The sequence below is a fragment of the Chlorocebus sabaeus genome, chromosome 10 (assembly GCF_047675955.1).
Source record: "Chlorocebus sabaeus isolate Y175 chromosome 10, mChlSab1.0.hap1, whole genome shotgun sequence".
Classification (NCBI taxonomy): domain Eukaryota; kingdom Metazoa; phylum Chordata; class Mammalia; order Primates; family Cercopithecidae; genus Chlorocebus; species Chlorocebus sabaeus.
Window position 1 is genome coordinate 117928033 of NC_132913.1, and position 16968 is coordinate 117945000.

Below are 16968 nucleotides of genomic sequence, written 5' to 3' on the forward strand. Positions count from 1 at the left end.
CCATGATTCAATTTTATCTCCCACTGGGTCCCTCCCACAACATGTGAAAATTACGGGAGCTACAATTCAAGATGAGATTCGAGTGGGGACACAGACAAACCGTATCACTATCCGCATATACATTTTTTTATCCACTCTATAACCCATGGTCAAGTTTGAAACATTTCAAGGTTGCAGACATCTGCACCCTTCCCCCTCAAATACTTCTGCCTACATATCATTAACTAAAGTTCTTTTATAAGATAAAATTTACAATGAAATGCACAAGTATGAAGAGTACCATTTGATGAGTTCTTATAACCACATTTTTCTGCACCATCAAAATGTTTACCAAGATACAGAACATGATCATCACCATGGAAAGGTTCCTTATGTCCCTTCTGTTATATCTCTACTGGCGACCCATCAGGGCAATCACTACTCTTTGTTTTTCCATGATAACTTAATTTGGGTTTTTAAAAAAACTTTATATAAATAAGGTTTTACAGCATGTTCTCTTTATTGTGAGATTTATTTCACTCAGCATGTTTTTGAGATTCATCTGTATCATTGGATGTATCAGTAATTTGTTCCTTTTCATTGCTAAGTAGTGTCCATTGTCTGAATATACTGAATTTTGTTTATAATTCTCCTGATGATCGTCACCTGAAGTATTTTCGGTTTTTTGCTATTATAAAAACTCTCCTCAGCACATTCTTGTAGAAGTCTTTCTGTTTTTTCATATCTCTTATCTAAATACCTAGGAGCAAATTTGCTGCAATATAGAGTAGATGTATCAGTTCTTTCCCCTCAGGACCCATGAAAAGGATGGTGCAGGTGGATGCTGCACTCACAAGTGTGTGCTGCAGTGGAGGAATGCTTCACTGAGGAAACCCATGGGATTTGCTAGCTCAGGGACTGCTAGCAAACCTGCCCAAACCTTACCTCTGAGGGAGATATTATCTTTTTAGCTGGAATTTAAGCAACTCTCCTTTGGGGACATCTCCTCTGGAAAATTTCTAAGGAGGGAGATGTTCTCCACTTTATACTGGTCAGGGAATAAATTTGCCCTGTAATCTGGAGGCTACATGATCTCTAGCTTCCAAGGCTGCTTGCTATTCTAACATCCTTGAAGTTATACCCTGGCACCATGAGTACAGAAATGCCAATGAGAATAGCTTCTCAACAAATTCTTCCCACATTTTTGCTTCTGGTAAATTTCCTCATGAAGACACTGCCCCATCAGCCACTTTAATTAATTTGACCCATGGGTCCAGATACATTTGATTTGCTAAATGTTGTAGGAGCAAATCGCAAATGTAGGTGCACTGGCTCACCCATGTTATCTCAGCACTTTGGGACACCAAGGCAGAAGGATCACTTGAGGCCAGGAGTCCAAAAACAAGCAAAACAACCAAAAACCAGCCTGGGCAAGATAGTGGAACCCTGTCTCTACACACACACAGACACACACACACACACACACACGTCATAAACCGTGAATGTTTTAGGTCTTTAGGTCTCTTATGACCAGCTGACCACCTCTAAGGTACAAGTCACCTTACGTGAGGGAAGCAAGTTAATGCCTGGCCTTCATACAAGAAGCGTAGTCCCCAGAGCACACAAGGTGCTCAAAGAAGGGAAGTGTTTACAATTGTTGAGCTTCCCTGGGTAGGATGTACGTTTGTCAGGGGGAAGTTAAACAGTGCCTCCTACGTGACTCCTGGGTGACTGTAAGCCTTGGGGATCCCAGTTCTGTTCCTTGTGTCCAGTCTTTGATTTGTTTGTGTGTGGGGGTGGGGAGAGGGTGGGCATGTGGGGGTACTGTTTGAGGACAGTCTTTCCAATCTATCCTTTTTTGTCCATGACACCAACCAGGTAACAGTCGCCCCCCGACCCGCCCCAACAAATGACTGAAAACAGGGTTAGGGACAATGTCTGGAGGATTCTATGTTGGACCTCAGAACCTGGGCCCAGCCTCTGCTGTCTCATGACTGGTGCGGAGAGGCTGACTCAACATTCTCAGAGGCGGGAGCACTGGAGCAGGTGTTTTCCTTCTGGACAAAGGATTCAGGGTAGTTCTGAAAGACAGATATCACCAATGCTCCTGCTTCCTCCCTGCCTCCTGGGGTTGCAGGTGTTCCTGACTTAGATGTCGGGATTTTTGCTGTTGCTTCACTGCTGCAAAATTAGTCTGTACCATTCAGGTGGCTGCACCTTCATCTTTCTCTCCTAATCATCTCCTTTTCTCACTTAGACCTTCCATCCACAAAATCAGATACAAGTAGAGCAAAAGCATTTTCATTAGCTGTGTCTGGAGTGAAATCTGAATCCCCTGGGCACTCAGAAGGCTGTGCCCACCAGGCTTCTAGGGAAAAGAATAAGGCATCATCCCTAGGAATGGTCACAACAGAATCCTGAATCTTCAAGATAGGTCTGCAGAACACTTGCAATACCCTACACTTTTGTCCTGGTCACTGTCCAGGAAGGAGATGATCCCTTTCTGGGGGTTGCTTCCTTCAGTGAACCTCCCATGGTGTGCGGACAGGAGGAGATGAGGGACAGTCAGAAAGTCAGTGCACTGTGGAGTCACTTTTCTGATAAAGGGCACATCAGACTGCAAATGGTCCAGACAGCCAGATTCAGGACACTGATGAGTTTTTGGGGTCACAATAGTGTTCCTGGAGTCAGCTGCTGTGCAGCCTGAAGGAGGGCTGACAGTGTGGAGGCACTGCTGAGATTATTTAATGAAGTTGTATAGGGATTCTATAATGATTATGTAATTACATAATGAAAATTCACTACATCAGAGTTCACAATATCTCCCAACTTCCAATACAGAATATTATCTATAATATCATCAGCTTCAAGGAGGATGCCTTCTCATTGCACATTTGCATTTACTCAACAAACACTTGAAAAAGGAACATGGAATAGCAGTTATTATTCACTCTAAGGTGCCAGCAAGAGTTAATTTTCCATTAAAAATTTTGTTTCAAAGGAAGGTCATCTCCTATAGTCTCCCAAGCCTATGATCCACAAAGCTCATGCAGAATTAAAATAGAACTCTGTACTCAACTTCCACACTACTACACAGATCATAAAGAATTTTGCCCCATTCCTGTGGACCAAAGTATGAAAAAAAATCTTGTATACTACTAGCATATAAAGCTCAGAGAATTATATTTATACCTCTGCATAATTAAATTTATTCTCTTTCATTTGAAGAAAAAAAGAAGGGGCATTCCTGGACCAGAATAAAAAGCAGAACACAGAAAAAAATCCAACAACATGGTAAGCAGGCAAAGTGAAGTCATTACAGCTTTTGAGTTTATTAGGGCACTGCCCATTGTATTCTTGAAGGCCTGTAGTTCCCGAGGACCAGGAGAGTTCTGTACCTCCTGTATCATTTAGGGTGTAGACTAACAGGCTGTGACAAGAGGCCTGAGAATGCAATGGCTTCAACAAAATGGTTTCTCATGCATGTAATAGTCCAGAGGCCCACAGTTAATAGGGAGGTCTTATCATCCTCAGCATGGCTTTTTTTAGTAGCTCAAGAAATTTTTATTAATTTGGAAAAATGTTCTTAAGAGGGCTAAATGAAGAAAGCAAGGTGTATGTGTATGTGTGTGCACCTGTAAAAAATATATATACATATATATGCGACCATATTTTATGTGAAATTTATACTTGTGAAAGTGTGTTTTTATGTATCTATCAATCCTTACATAGACATGTGTAATTATTTATCTGTGTGTATAAAGAGATATAAAGCTATAGAAAAATCAATGGCAGTTCATTTATAAAGATATATGCAGTGGTTACATTTAGTCAGTATAACAGAGGTGATGTTTATATTTTTATTTGTGATATTTAAATGTACCAGTATGTATTAAAATTTTTTAAATATTCAAACTTTATAATGAAAAAGTGTTCTTTAAAAGGTAACATATGCCAAAAGAAAAACCCAAGGGAATATTTTTGAACAAATCACCATCTGGAGATAGCTATCCTCATCTGTGGCTATCTCCAGATGACGATGTTTTAGACCATTTTATTTTCTGAATTTTCCATAATTATACATATTATTTATTTTAGTCATAGTCTAAGGATTTCCTTTCTCCTAGTCAATGAAGGGTAAGTCTTATTTTCCAAATGATGCTCAGTTTTGAATCAGTGGATCTATATAGTAAGATTTTAGAGTCCTGTTGAAAATTGTTCATTTTTGCCAATCTATATATCTTCTGTTCTGTTCTTGCCAGTTTAAGTGTCTGCCCAGTTTGTGGATGTACATTTTTGTTTGGAAAGAAAAACAAGTGGTTGCATTTATTTTAAGTATGGGTGTTTTTAGCCGGGCATGGTGGCTCACGCCTGTAATCCCAACACTTCGGGAGGCTAAGGTGGATGGATCACTTGAGGTTGGAGTTCAAGACCAGCCTGGTCAACATGGTGAAACTCCGTCTCTACTAAAAAATACAAAAATTTGCTGGATGCGGTGGCAGGCACCTGTAATCCCAGCTACTCGGGAGGCTGAGGCATGAGAATCACTTGAACCTGAAAGGCAGAGGTTGCAGTGAGTCAAAAGTGTGCCACTGCACTCCAGTCTGGGAGACAGAGAAAGACTGTCGCTAAAAAACAAAACAAAACAAACAAACAAACAAAAAACAAGAATGAGTGTTTTCAAAATAAAAAATTATTTGGACTGAGTCATTATAACATTTTCATTTAAGTCTCTGTGTATTATCCTAACAAATTCTAAGAGACTTCAATGTACAATTAAATCCTGTGTGTAATTTAGAAGTCGACACTCCCAAAAGCAGAAGATGCTCTGGACACCTGCTTGAGGTTCCTTGCCTGAGTGTCTGAAGAAACCCAGGACTCCCTCACTTGAGTCTGGTCCAGCCTGACAGCTGTTATTCTGCCCAGTTCTATTAATACATTTTCACCTGCCTATCCTCAGATAACAGCAAAGCCGGTGGCCAGCTGGTCCCTAATGAAGAGAAGGCAAAAGTGAATCTGCAAGGCGTTTCCAAGATCAGCGGTAAGATAAAGTTTGTACCACTTTTCATTTGCCCTTCAGGTCAATGCAAATGTTGTTGAGGTTTTGAGGAGCCTAGAACCTTTATTGTTTACTAGTCAAACTTAGTCAATTTCAGAGCTGTGAAATCTAAAAAAAAAAAGCAAACCCATTAGAAGCCAGGGTTGTAAGTTGATTGTATTCATATCATAGATCTTATCTCTCTAGGTTCTAAAGTTGTTTTCCTCTGTGTTTTATCTGATTTTCCTGGAAATTCCTTTGCCTTAAATCATTCGCCAATGAAAAAGGCTAGACCTGGTAAATTGTAAGCAGAATACAGGTTTATTCTCTCACTGCCCTTTCAAGTCCTCTTCCTAGATGAGTTATTTCCTGTCCTGAGCAAGCCCTATCACTTTCCTGCTCCCTTTTCACAACAATAAGAGTCTCCTTTCAGTAGTTGAGAGTCTTTCTGACCAAGTATTAAAACTCCAATGTCCTCCCCAGTTTAAAGCATTTAAAGCACCTTCCCTCCTTTAGCCTGGGCAAGCCTTAGTCTGGAACATGTATAGTTGGGGGTGACATGGTCAGTGTCTTCTCTTATTCTCTCTTGGCCCTACCCCCACTCCATAGCTGTTGGCTTGGTCCCATCCAGGACTGGGGAGGTGAGAGAGAGGGGTGAGATCAGAGTGTGGAGGTGTCTTGCCTGACAGGTGCAGCCGTGAAATGACATTGCAAGTGGTTGATGCAAAATCACTAGCTCTTTCTTCCATGAGATGCTTTCATCAACTCCCCTGCAAGGGAAGGGGAGGGGTCAGGCATCACAGCTTGACTTATTTTGAAAGAAATAGAGGTTTACTTCTACAACCTGGATGTGAGTGAAGGGCTGAACCTAGCATCATCAGTTCCACCAACTCTTTCTATGGTCGCATAGGTGGACTGGTGCATTGTCTTAGGATGTGGGTGCTTGAAACTTGGGTGATCAACTCAACCTACTTGCTTGGGACTTTCTCAGTTTTGCCAGTGAAACTCTCATGTCCTGGGCACCCCCTTTGTCCTGGACAGACCGGAACAATTGGTCATTCCACTTGGTACTTACTGGATTGTTCCCAACCGTTGGGACTTGAAGTGAAATTTTGAGAAAGGAGGAAATTGAAAACTCTGTCATGCTTCTTTCTAGAGGCTAATTAACACCAACCATAACAATTATTTTAAAATAACTTTAAATTATATTCTGGCCACCATGGTATTTATTAGGGCTTGTAATAGGGTTTCAGTGTTGTTAAATGGGTATTACAGCCATTTAACACAATAATATTTGACACAATAATATTTGAATCCTGCCTTGTTCAGCCACTCGATTCTGAGAGTAAAACACAGTAGTGCTGTATTATGAATTTGCTGTATTTAAGCTCCAGATTGTTCTGTACCAAAAGCTCCATAGACTAGAGTAGACTTCATGGTGTTTCCTTTTTCTCCCTAAAAATATGAGGCCAAAACAAATGTAATGAAAGCTAAATCTGACACACCCACTAGTCCCAGAAAAGATGTAACCAGACAGAAACAGATAGAGAGAAAGGAAGAAATAACTCTGTATTAGCTGGACTGTCCAAGGTTGTGGCCAGAGCTCTAGTGCCAAGACTGGCTGGAGTATAGGAGGGAAAAGAGCAGCAATAATATAACATCTGGATCTATTCTCACTGTACAGTGAGCGTGAACCCTCAGAGAGGAGGGAGGGATGAAGCAGTGAAGAGGAGAGACCTGGAGATGTCCTGGCCTTCCAGAGTCCCCTTGGCATCTTTCGTGGGAGAAGAGGGGAGGAGAGCTTCTCAGAGAGCCACATCTGTGTGGCTGATATTCTGTTGCCTGGAAACCTCATCTTCCAGAGGCAGGCAGCAAGATGGAGCAAAAAGATTAATATGCCTCATGGAGAACCATATTTCCACCTCTTTAGTAGTTTTTCTTAGCCGTTGGCTGTTACTATACAAGCCTCCTACCTCCCTATACAAGTTTATTAAACTCTCCTAAAGCTCTTCTCTGAGCGCCTATTATCTTGGTTAAATATTAGCAGGATGACAACTTGTAAATATGAAACTTGTTTGATCTTGGGATAAGATGTCTGTAATTATCAATATTGGTCCCTTGGGCCATTTGGGTCTTAAATGGGTAAAAACCTGATCAGTAAGTGTGTAGTCTAAAGACCAGAAAGTGGAATAATATTACCAAGCCATAGGTCCACTTTGGCTCTGATTGGTCTTTTCCACTTTGCTGGCCTAATATGCTCATAATATGCCTAGAGTTTAGAGCACTTAGGAATAAGTAGGTTGGAAAATATTTCTCCACGGGGTCTACATGACCCTGACCAGCACCCCCAGATGGTGGTCACTGGATGGTGAACATTCAGCACAAGAAGGAAGGAACATTTTGCTTTCCTGCCTCGAAAAATAAAACACATTTGAATGATAGTAAACCTTGAGATGCCCACCCACAGCCAATTAACGTGCACACGGAAGAACCTCGTTGGCTGCAGCGTCTGCCATGTCAATCCTTAATTACCATTTGGAATGAAGGCTGTGGAAGTCTCAATTCTACCCATTCCTCATGGTTAACTTTCTTCTGATTAGTTTCTTAGATTCTAATATTTCTTTTTTCCAAAGCCATGTGGACAAAGCCCTGGTCACAGTTACTATTACTTTCAGCACAAAGGTACGAATATCTTCCCTCCATGTGATATGTGCAGCATACATCTCACCTATGGAACACCTAATAGAGTTTCCCTTAACTCACAGAACTGTCATTTATTTTTGTTTCTGCTAAGAGAAACCCAAATGCCTTCACTTAATTTTGTAGCTTTGTCTCAATTTTCTCTGAATATTTTAGTCTCTGTAATGACAGTAATCATCATTTTGATCTTGCAAAGATTAAATAAATTAGTGGATATGTAAGTGTTTAACATGTATTATATGCCATATATATTTTTCAAATATATATATTTGAAATGAAATATGAAAACAACCTTCAAAATATGAAATGAACCTTCAAAACATGAAATGAACCTTCAAAATATGGAATGAAGTATTTACACTGTTGCTTGAGATACATGTGGAATACTGATTTCAATTAGATTTTTCCCTAATATAAGAATAGGAAAATGAAATATAAAGTAAACCTAATATTAGCTATCTAATTCTTCATACCTTAAAGGCTAGGGTTTAAATCTTTTTATTTATACATTAAACTGGCTTTTGGAAAGTTACATTTAAATGGAATTTTTGAAAAGCAGCAATATGTTTAATACAGTTGCTCGTTTGTGACTGTGATTATATTATTCTATTTTCTCAGGGAGTAAGAGAAGCAAACCTGGAACCTGCTTCACTCAGAGTGACAGAGCTCCACAGAAAAGAGTCCGATCGAGAGGTAAAACAGAAAAGAGGAATGCACTTTCAATAGCTAAACATCTAATTTCCTGTGCTTTATGCTGTATTTTCAGTAATAAACCTATTTCCTTAATTGTTTTATGAAACTGTACTAACTATTGAGAAATGTATCCTATTAAGTCATTTTCCAAAATGTGTCAAGGAAAGAAGGAAGTAAGTTGGTGATTGATCTACAATCAGACCCCGGGGGCTCAGGGGCCACTAAAGTGCTACTTCCACTGAAATGATAAATTTCAAGGCTGAAGATAGCCCATTGCTGTATAAAGGGTATAACCCATAAGTGATTTAGCTGACCTTCCTCTGGCTACACAGAATGCCATAGGTTGCACACTAAGGTTGAACCAGAGTTGTGGTTAGAGATCTGTGTCCTAAGGCTTTTTGGCTTTTTTTTTTTTTTTTTTTTTTAATCTTTGACTGTGTGGTCTTGTGCTGACCACTTGGCCTTCTTTGCCTTGGTTTCCTCATCTGGGAAGCTAGAGGGTGAATTAGGCCAACCACCCTTCTTATTAGTCCATCTCAGTTTAAATAGTCTGCCCTTTTCAAAACCAGTCTCAGGACCAAGGATCACTCCCCCTGCCCATCATGGCCTCCACTCCTCTGTTTGGAAGGGCAGGGTTCGCTGCTCATCCTCCTGGAGTTTTTCTTTGAAAAACTTTCACACCTACTTCTGTGGTATCAGGTTCCCAGTTCCCCACTCCCTGCTCAGTACAATTTTCAGATTATTCTAGAGCTCCCTGAGCTCCTTTCTTAGCTGTGGAGAAAGCTGATAGGAGGGGAAAATGAAGCAAAGCAGAGAATAAAAGTAGAAGGCAGGCGCCGTCTCCATTAGGTTATCTCATCATTAGCCTCTCCCTCCTTGATCAGTTAGTGCTCAAATGGGAGACTGATTATGGTCTCCGGCTTCATCTCTGGCTACCTAACTGCAGCAAAAGAGCATAGCTGGAGAGCGCCCATCAAACCAATGACAACAACGGTATGTTTCATTGTCATATAAGAATCAGTGGAGCTTACTACATTGGAAGTTAAAACAGTTTTACTGAAGTCTAATTTCTCCAATATTTTGTGTGACATTTGAAAGGTGAAATTGGGGCCCACATTGTGTAGTTATGTATAAAAAATGCCACTTGAAAGAAACACTTTGAAACTCTAGAGATTTATGCAATAGAATTTCTTAAGTAGTCTTTGTGCCTTTGTAGGATTTACCTCAGTGGGGAAGGGGGATGTGCCTTTGCAAAGTGAGACACGATGAAGAAATCCTCTCTTTCAGCTTCAAGAAAGCACAAAGATGAAACTGTGGATTTTCAGGCTCCTTTACTTCCAGTGACCTGTGGTGGGGTGAAGGGAATTTTACATAAGGAGAAATTGAAACAAGGTGGGTTTCATGGTCTTCTTTAATTTGCAGCTCCTATCTGAAGGCATCACAAGTAGTGGGGAATTATCATGTGAATTACACATCATTCAAGGAGTTTGGCCCCAGTTTGGCTTGAGGGAAGGAGGAAGGGATTTCTAAGATGACGTTTTCAGACTTTAAGAAATCACACCCATTAGATGCTCACTCGCACATGGAGTGTCCAGGGGTTGCCCAAAGAACCAAAAAGAAGTGCAGGGACGTCAATTCGCAGATGGAAAATGTCACATATTTTACTTTGAATCAGACAGAAAAGGGAAGAGGCCCTCAACCTCGACCTTCATATTCTCTCTCCCTTCTGGAGTGCCATCACCAGGGCAGGGTGCTTGGCTTAGGGTGATGATCACAGGCTTTAACATTAGGAAGCCTGAGCTCCAGCCTTGGCTGTGCAGGGGTGACTGTTCCATTCTGAATAGAGAAGGGGACTTTTCTGAATGTGAAAGTTCTCATCCAAGAGAGGGAACAATAATGAAAAACCTGCCTCATGATGTAGCTGTGAGAATTAATTTACATATTAACGTAAAATATTTTGCGATTGAAAATTATAAAACTTTGTCAAAATCATCTATCAGAATGGCCTTCATCTCAGACCTCTCTTAACTTGGCTCTTTGAGCACCAATTAATATAAATGTTTTCATTGTGACTTTTTTAAAACAGCTTAACTGAAATAGAGTTCACATATCATGTAACTCACCACTTAGAGTATACCAATCAATGATTTCTTTTGTATTTTCACAGGATTGTACAGCCATTATTATCATCTCATTTTAGAACAATTTGTCCTTCACTAAAGGAAACCCCATGTCAATTAGCAGTCAATGCCCATTCCCACCTCGCCCCAATGCCCAGCCCTAAGCAGCTGCTCATCTATTTTCTGCTCTATAGATTTGCTTATTCTAGGCATTTTCTACAAATGGAATCCTATAATGTGTCTCCTTTTATGACTGGCTGCTTTTAATAAGCATGATGTTTTCAAAGTTCATTCATATTGAATGTATTGGTACTTCATTTCTTTTATTGATAAATCATATATTTCATTGTATAGATAGACCACATTTTGTTTATCCATTCATCAACTTGGGTTATTTTCACTCTTTGGCTGTTATAAATAATGCTATTTTGAACATTTGTGTAACAAATTTGGTGTGAACATATTTCGGTTCTTTGAAGTGTATATTCAAGAGAGGAATTGCTGAGTCCAATGGTCATTCTATTCTTAACTTATTGAGGAAACACCAAAGTGTCTTCCACAGTGGCTGCATTATTCTATATTCCCACCAGAAATGTGTGAAGGCTCCCATTTCTCTACACACTCACCAACACTTGTCATTGTCTGTCTTTTTTATTATGATCATACTAGTGGGTGTGACGTGGTATCTATAGTGGTTTTGCTTTGCATTTCCCTAATAGCTGATGGGGTTGACTATCTTTTATATATAACTTAAATTTTCTATTAGGTAACATTTCACAATTATTTTTTAATATCAGCTACCCATGATTGCACAGATGAGAAAATCTCTGTTCAATAATGCCCTAAAACTGAATGAAAAATGTTGTAATAGAAGGTGCACATGTTGCTGGGGCGGCCTCCTGAGCCACAGGGCACTCATCTCAGACCGTACCCCTACCTAAGGATTCTGCCTCCACGTTGCCCCCAGAGCCATCTGCAGACTCAGGCCTGGTCTCTACCCCCAGAATTCAAAAGCAAGTTGGAATCCTCTCATCTTTCAGAATTACTTGCTTTTCATTCTGTAAGTGCTTTTGAAATGCTTAAAAGGTTGCTCTTGTTGACAACCATCACTTTCTTCATGGATGAAGGTCAAAGAAATGTGCACCCCCACCAGGAAATATCCTTAGAGGGGACTTTCAGGCTGGATTTGGGGCCTCTGAAGTCTGAGAGAGAAGGCCAGGCCCTCCTGCTATTGATCTTGATCAGAAATTGGGTGGTTCTAGATACAATGTGGTGAGTGGCCACAGTCTGAGCACTGGGAACAAAGAAGGCTCAGGATCAACTTACCCTGGTCTTACAGGAAGCTTCTTGAAGTGTATACAGACTGAGGATGGAAATTGGTTCACCCCTGGAGAATTTGAATCCAAAGGAGGCTACGCAAGATCAAAGAACTGGAAGCTGAGTGTGCGCTGTGGCGGGTGGCCCCTACAAAGGCTGATGAAGGTATTCCAATGACAAGGCGCCAGACCTGTACCCCTTCCTGTTGTTCCCTAATAATGAAGAGACTGTTTATTCACCAAATATTTGTTAGGTTATAGCTAAATCCTTGATGCCAGTGAGTTTATCCTCTCATTCAGGAGAGAGGGACCCCATATCCATAACCACACTACAGTGCAACACATTGATATTGTACAGGGGCTCCATCAGGATAGATGCAGCAGCTTGGAGGAGGAAAGGGTCATTCTGACTAGGGTGCATGCAGACAATTTTGTGCACTGAGAAAAAGAAGACAGTCGATAGGCAGGGCAAGAAGATACTTCAGAGAAAGAATGACCTGAAAACCAGAATGGCATTAAAACAAGAACCATAGTAAAACTATTAACAGGTCTGTGGATTTAGGTAGATAGATTGCATACAATAAGGCATAATTCAGCAACTGAGGTTGTTTGTGGAGCGCTTTAATGCCAGGCTAAGTAATTCAAATCTGTAATTGAGATGACAAGGAATCGGTGAAATCTTCTGAGATTGGAAATGACATTTAACATAGTATTTTAGACAGCAATGGGGTTTTGAAATGTCTTCACTGTTTCCCCTGCTAGCAAACCTATACTCAATCTAGAATGCTTAGCTCAAATGTTACCCTCTTCCTTAAATATTCACTGACCTAGGCATGGGTCCTCCCTTCCCAGGGTCCGTGAGCCCCCTACTAATGCCCTTTTTTCACAGTTTATATTTATCCTTCTGTGAGTGCTTTTTGTCTGTAGATCTCTTTAGGTTTTCCCATCTCCATGTACCCAAGATTGATCAGAGTGACTGACACCCAGTAGCATACAATAAGTGGGTGCTGCTTGGATAGCTCTGGTGTAGGGACTCCAGCTGGGAGTGGCACTGGTGGAACTGGAAAAGAGGTGATAGATGGTATGAGATTATGAATGAAAACCTCTTAGGACTTAGGAAAGAAGCACAAGAGAAGGGAAAATGGTCCTGAAAATGATTTTCTGGCTTCTGTTGATTGGAGTCTAGAAGCACAGGTGAAGAGAGGGAGATGGTTTCTCATTAGACACCTTGGCTTTGAGCTGGCAGTGGAACACTCAGGTAGAAGTATTTAGGAAGAGGTTGGAAATGCCAGACTCACAAAACAGAAACACAGGCTGACTATGAATCTTGGTCTTTTTATGTTTCAGGAAGGATCTCTACCTAATCCTCCAAAAATACATTACAGGAACCAAAAGGTGATTATTACATAATTTTCTACAGATTGTTGTCACATAACTGATTTAACATGTATGACATCTTATTTTATGGAGTCTCCAATTGGGTAATTATAATTAAGCTTTCACCTTCTCCACTACCCACGTTTAAATTTTTTTATATATGCCTTCAGAGTTGCTACTTTGAATACTATGTGTATATAAAGCTAGGTCCTCTTTGGATTAAACTGTATCAGATGGAGATGCTGAAGAGCCATCAAAACAAACCTCCTGAATGTGTTTTAGCAACAGATGCAGATGTTCTAAGAGTGTCAAAGTTGGAAAATCCAACACGGTCATGGAATACATAAAAATATTTCATAATAAGATGAGAGTATCATCTCCAACTCAAAATCAGATTTTTTCCATTGATGTTATTGTTTTCTAACTTTTGTGGAATTGATAGAGCCAACGTTTCCTCCCAGTCACTTGAGATGTGTATAAAACCATATATTATTTCATGAAATAGGTAATAAAAAGAATATTTCTTTTCCGATCTTTCACATCCTCTTTCACCTTCCAAAAAAAATGTACACACAGATACACAGAATTCTTTCTCAATGGGAAATTATTTCCCTTCGTCAAGATGGTGCCATTGGGGAGGAAGATCTCCAGAGGCGAATGTATTTTATAGGAGGGGCTGACCAGGAAAACCTTTTATGTTGATGCCACCTCTTTGGCTCTACCAGAAAGACTGTGTAGACCTGCTTTTTATCTGTGAAAGTGATTTTCCCTTCACTTAAAGAACGTGACAAATAAATAGGTTAAGTGCAGTGTAGATTCAGGACAAGGTGATGGTTTTTCCAAGACTGAGCATGAATGAGAACCTGAGGAGAGGGAAGAGAAAAATGTCATCCTTATGCACTTCATGTAGAAATACGCATTCAAGACATTCACAGGCTTCTCAAACAGCTCACACATAGCTTGCCACTGGGCTTCATATTCCACTGGGAACCTGAGATCCAGGCCTTTACTTTATCTGATATACTGGCTGATTTGAATTCTCAGCCACTGAGATATTTCATCCACTGGGTTTCCTGAAAGGAAACTATTACATCACCTTTTCAGTGAGTACACTAAAGACCAGCATCACTACCTTTCCCCAGGTGCCAAGAGTAACTCAGTCTGGATGACCCAAATGAGCTGGCAATTTCCAACCAACCGACTCTCTCTCTCTTCTGAGGTGCAACACTTAGCAGCAACAAGCTGCAGTTGCCCCTATATGTTGTCTCCTCATGGGGAGAACAGAGGTCCCCTAAGTGGCAGATCCAGGATCCATTACAAACTCCATGGGTCCTCTGTGCCTCTCAGAGCTTCTCTTGCTGGCAGAGCCATTTGGCTTCTGGAAACTTCAGTGTCACTATCAGTGCCACATGATAGTGTCTCTGCCCAGGTTCATGACAAGGGCCACATAAACCTTTTGGTGGCAGCTGAGGTATAAAACAATCTGATATACTCACCCAGAATAATTGTTGCATGCTAATGCTTGCTTGAGAGACTCTAGTAACTTTTTTTTTTTTTTTTTTTTTTTTTTTGAGACACTCTTGTCAATCAGGCTGGAATGCAGTGGTATGATCTCAGCTCACTGCACCCTCCGCCTCCGGGGTTCAAGTGATTCTCCTGCCTCAGCCTCCCGAGTAGCTGGGATTACAGGTGCCCGCCACCACACCTGGCTAATTATTTGTATTTTTAGTGGAGACGGGGTTTTGCCATGCTGGGCTGATCTTGAACTCTTGAAACAATATTCATTTATTCACCCATTCAACATATACTTATCAAGCACATATTAAATTCCAAAGGCCATTACAGAAGATCGACCTCAAAAATCATTTCAGGCCAGGCATGGTGACTCAAGCCTATAATGCCAGCAATTTGAAAGGCTGAGATGGGAGGATGACTTGAGCTCAGGAATTTAAGACCAACCTGGACACATCATGAGATACCATCTCTACCAAAAAAAAAAAAAAAAAAAAAAAAATACCCAGGCAGTGTGGTGCACACCTGTAGTCCCACCTACTCAGGAGGCTGATATGGGAGGATCACTTGAGCCTCGGAGGTCGAGGCTATAGTAAGCTGTGATTTCATCATGGCACTCCAGCCTGGGTGACAGAGTGAAACTCTGCCTCAAAAAAAAAAAAGAAAAAAAAGAAAAAGATTGTTTCAATTTTATTGTAAACATGGATGAATTACAAATGGGTGGGGTAGGAGATTCTAGGCTAGTCAGAGAGGCAGTCAGTGACAAGGTCACTTCTCAGGTGCTTGTGCTTTGGATCACACTTATTTATAGCCTCTGTACCCTGGGCTAGAGACAAAAGCTGAGGCTGCCTGTATCCCAGAAGGGAAAGGTGCCAACTCCTGCAATGGATATCCAAAAACAATCTAAATAAATCTAGTGGGTTACCTCTTAAAAGACAGTCAGTCAACCTGACATCTTCTTGTGCTTTGGATAGAAGGGAGAGTGGGAGACTCGCAGGAAGAAGAGCTGCAACACAGAGGACCTTGGAGGCATTTTATCACCAGGGCTGTGTCCCTAGGGGAGCTGCAGAAAGCCGTGTTCTTCTTCTCTGGGATACTTGCATGGCCTCCAGGACTCTGGGCCCTGTGGTACCTGGAGGCTGTGGCGGATAAGTTCTCAGCCTGATTATTATTGCAGCTCTTCTGGGTGGGATGACACAAAGGCCAAGTTTAGGAAATATGCCTGAGGGCCCGTTGGAGTAAGAGGACAAGTAGAGCTTCTCTGACTTGGCCTGTGCAAACTAGGTCCAGATTCCCTGCAGGGAATGGGATTTGCATTGGGCTGAGCAGTAGTACTTGAGGACTTTTTCTTCCCTCAGTAGATATATAGGTCCAAAAAATCGATATGAGGTAAAGGGAAGACTGTTTAAAAAATAAAATTTTAGACAAAATAAATTTAATAGCATTTATTGGAGCAAAGAGCAATTCATGAATTGGGCAGCGCTCAGAACAAGAAGAGGTTCAGAGAGCTCTGCTGCAGCAGCCCAGACAGTGAGGCCAACACAGGAATAAGTCAGAGAAACTATATTTAATGGGTTATCACAGAAAGATGCTAATTAGAGGTAGATGGCGGATTCTAGTCGGTAAAGTCTCTAGTTTCATTTTACTGTTTACATCAGGTTTCAGTTTATTTACATAGGAAATTAAAGCACTGGAGTCACCCCAGCCTACTGGCCTTCTCCTCCCAACTATTTTTTTACAACTGGTTCCTGAATCCCTTCAAAGATGACTACTTAAATTTAAGTAAGTGATAGATGGAAACAATGCATTCAGTATTGTAAATCGATCTTTCTGTTTTTTCAACAGAGAATACTGAAGTCTCACAACAATAGCTCAGTGGACCCTTGTGTAAGTACAAATTCTGAGCTATGACCCCCAGAGTATTCCACTCCTTTCTCCAGGGATATGTTCTGTGCCATGACTGCTATTCCCTGAAGCATGTTCAGTCTCAGTTGGAGTATGTTGCTGTGTGTGATGAGCAAAGAATACCAGTTGCATCACCCAAGCCAGGTAGATGTGCCTGGGTCTTGGATGTCTCAGTGTGAAAGCACCCTTTCCATCTGTTTCAGTAGAAACCTTCCAGTGTTCTTATTTCCTTATTCCCTTGGATAGTGAGTATGGGAGGCTGAGCTCTAGACCACTGAGGTCTGTTGAGACAGAGCTTGAAGTGGTAATGGGTAGGGCTGGCCTGGTG

The 16968-nt window shown here is 41.0% G+C and overlaps 1 protein-coding gene across 1 annotated transcript in view; it reads left to right on the top strand.

The window, feature by feature from the left end:
* SP140L (SP140 nuclear body protein like) overlaps nucleotides 1-16968 on the top strand; it is a 56364-nt gene that overhangs the window by 32773 nt on the left and 6623 nt on the right. The window contains 7 exon segments of the mRNA XM_073020133.1: nucleotides 3208-3273; nucleotides 4940-5020; nucleotides 8336-8410; nucleotides 9698-9802; nucleotides 11870-12012; nucleotides 13194-13241; nucleotides 16581-16622. Coding sequence (XP_072876234.1) covers nucleotides 3208-3273; nucleotides 4940-5020; nucleotides 8336-8410; nucleotides 9698-9802; nucleotides 11870-12012; nucleotides 13194-13241; nucleotides 16581-16622 — 560 coding nt within the window.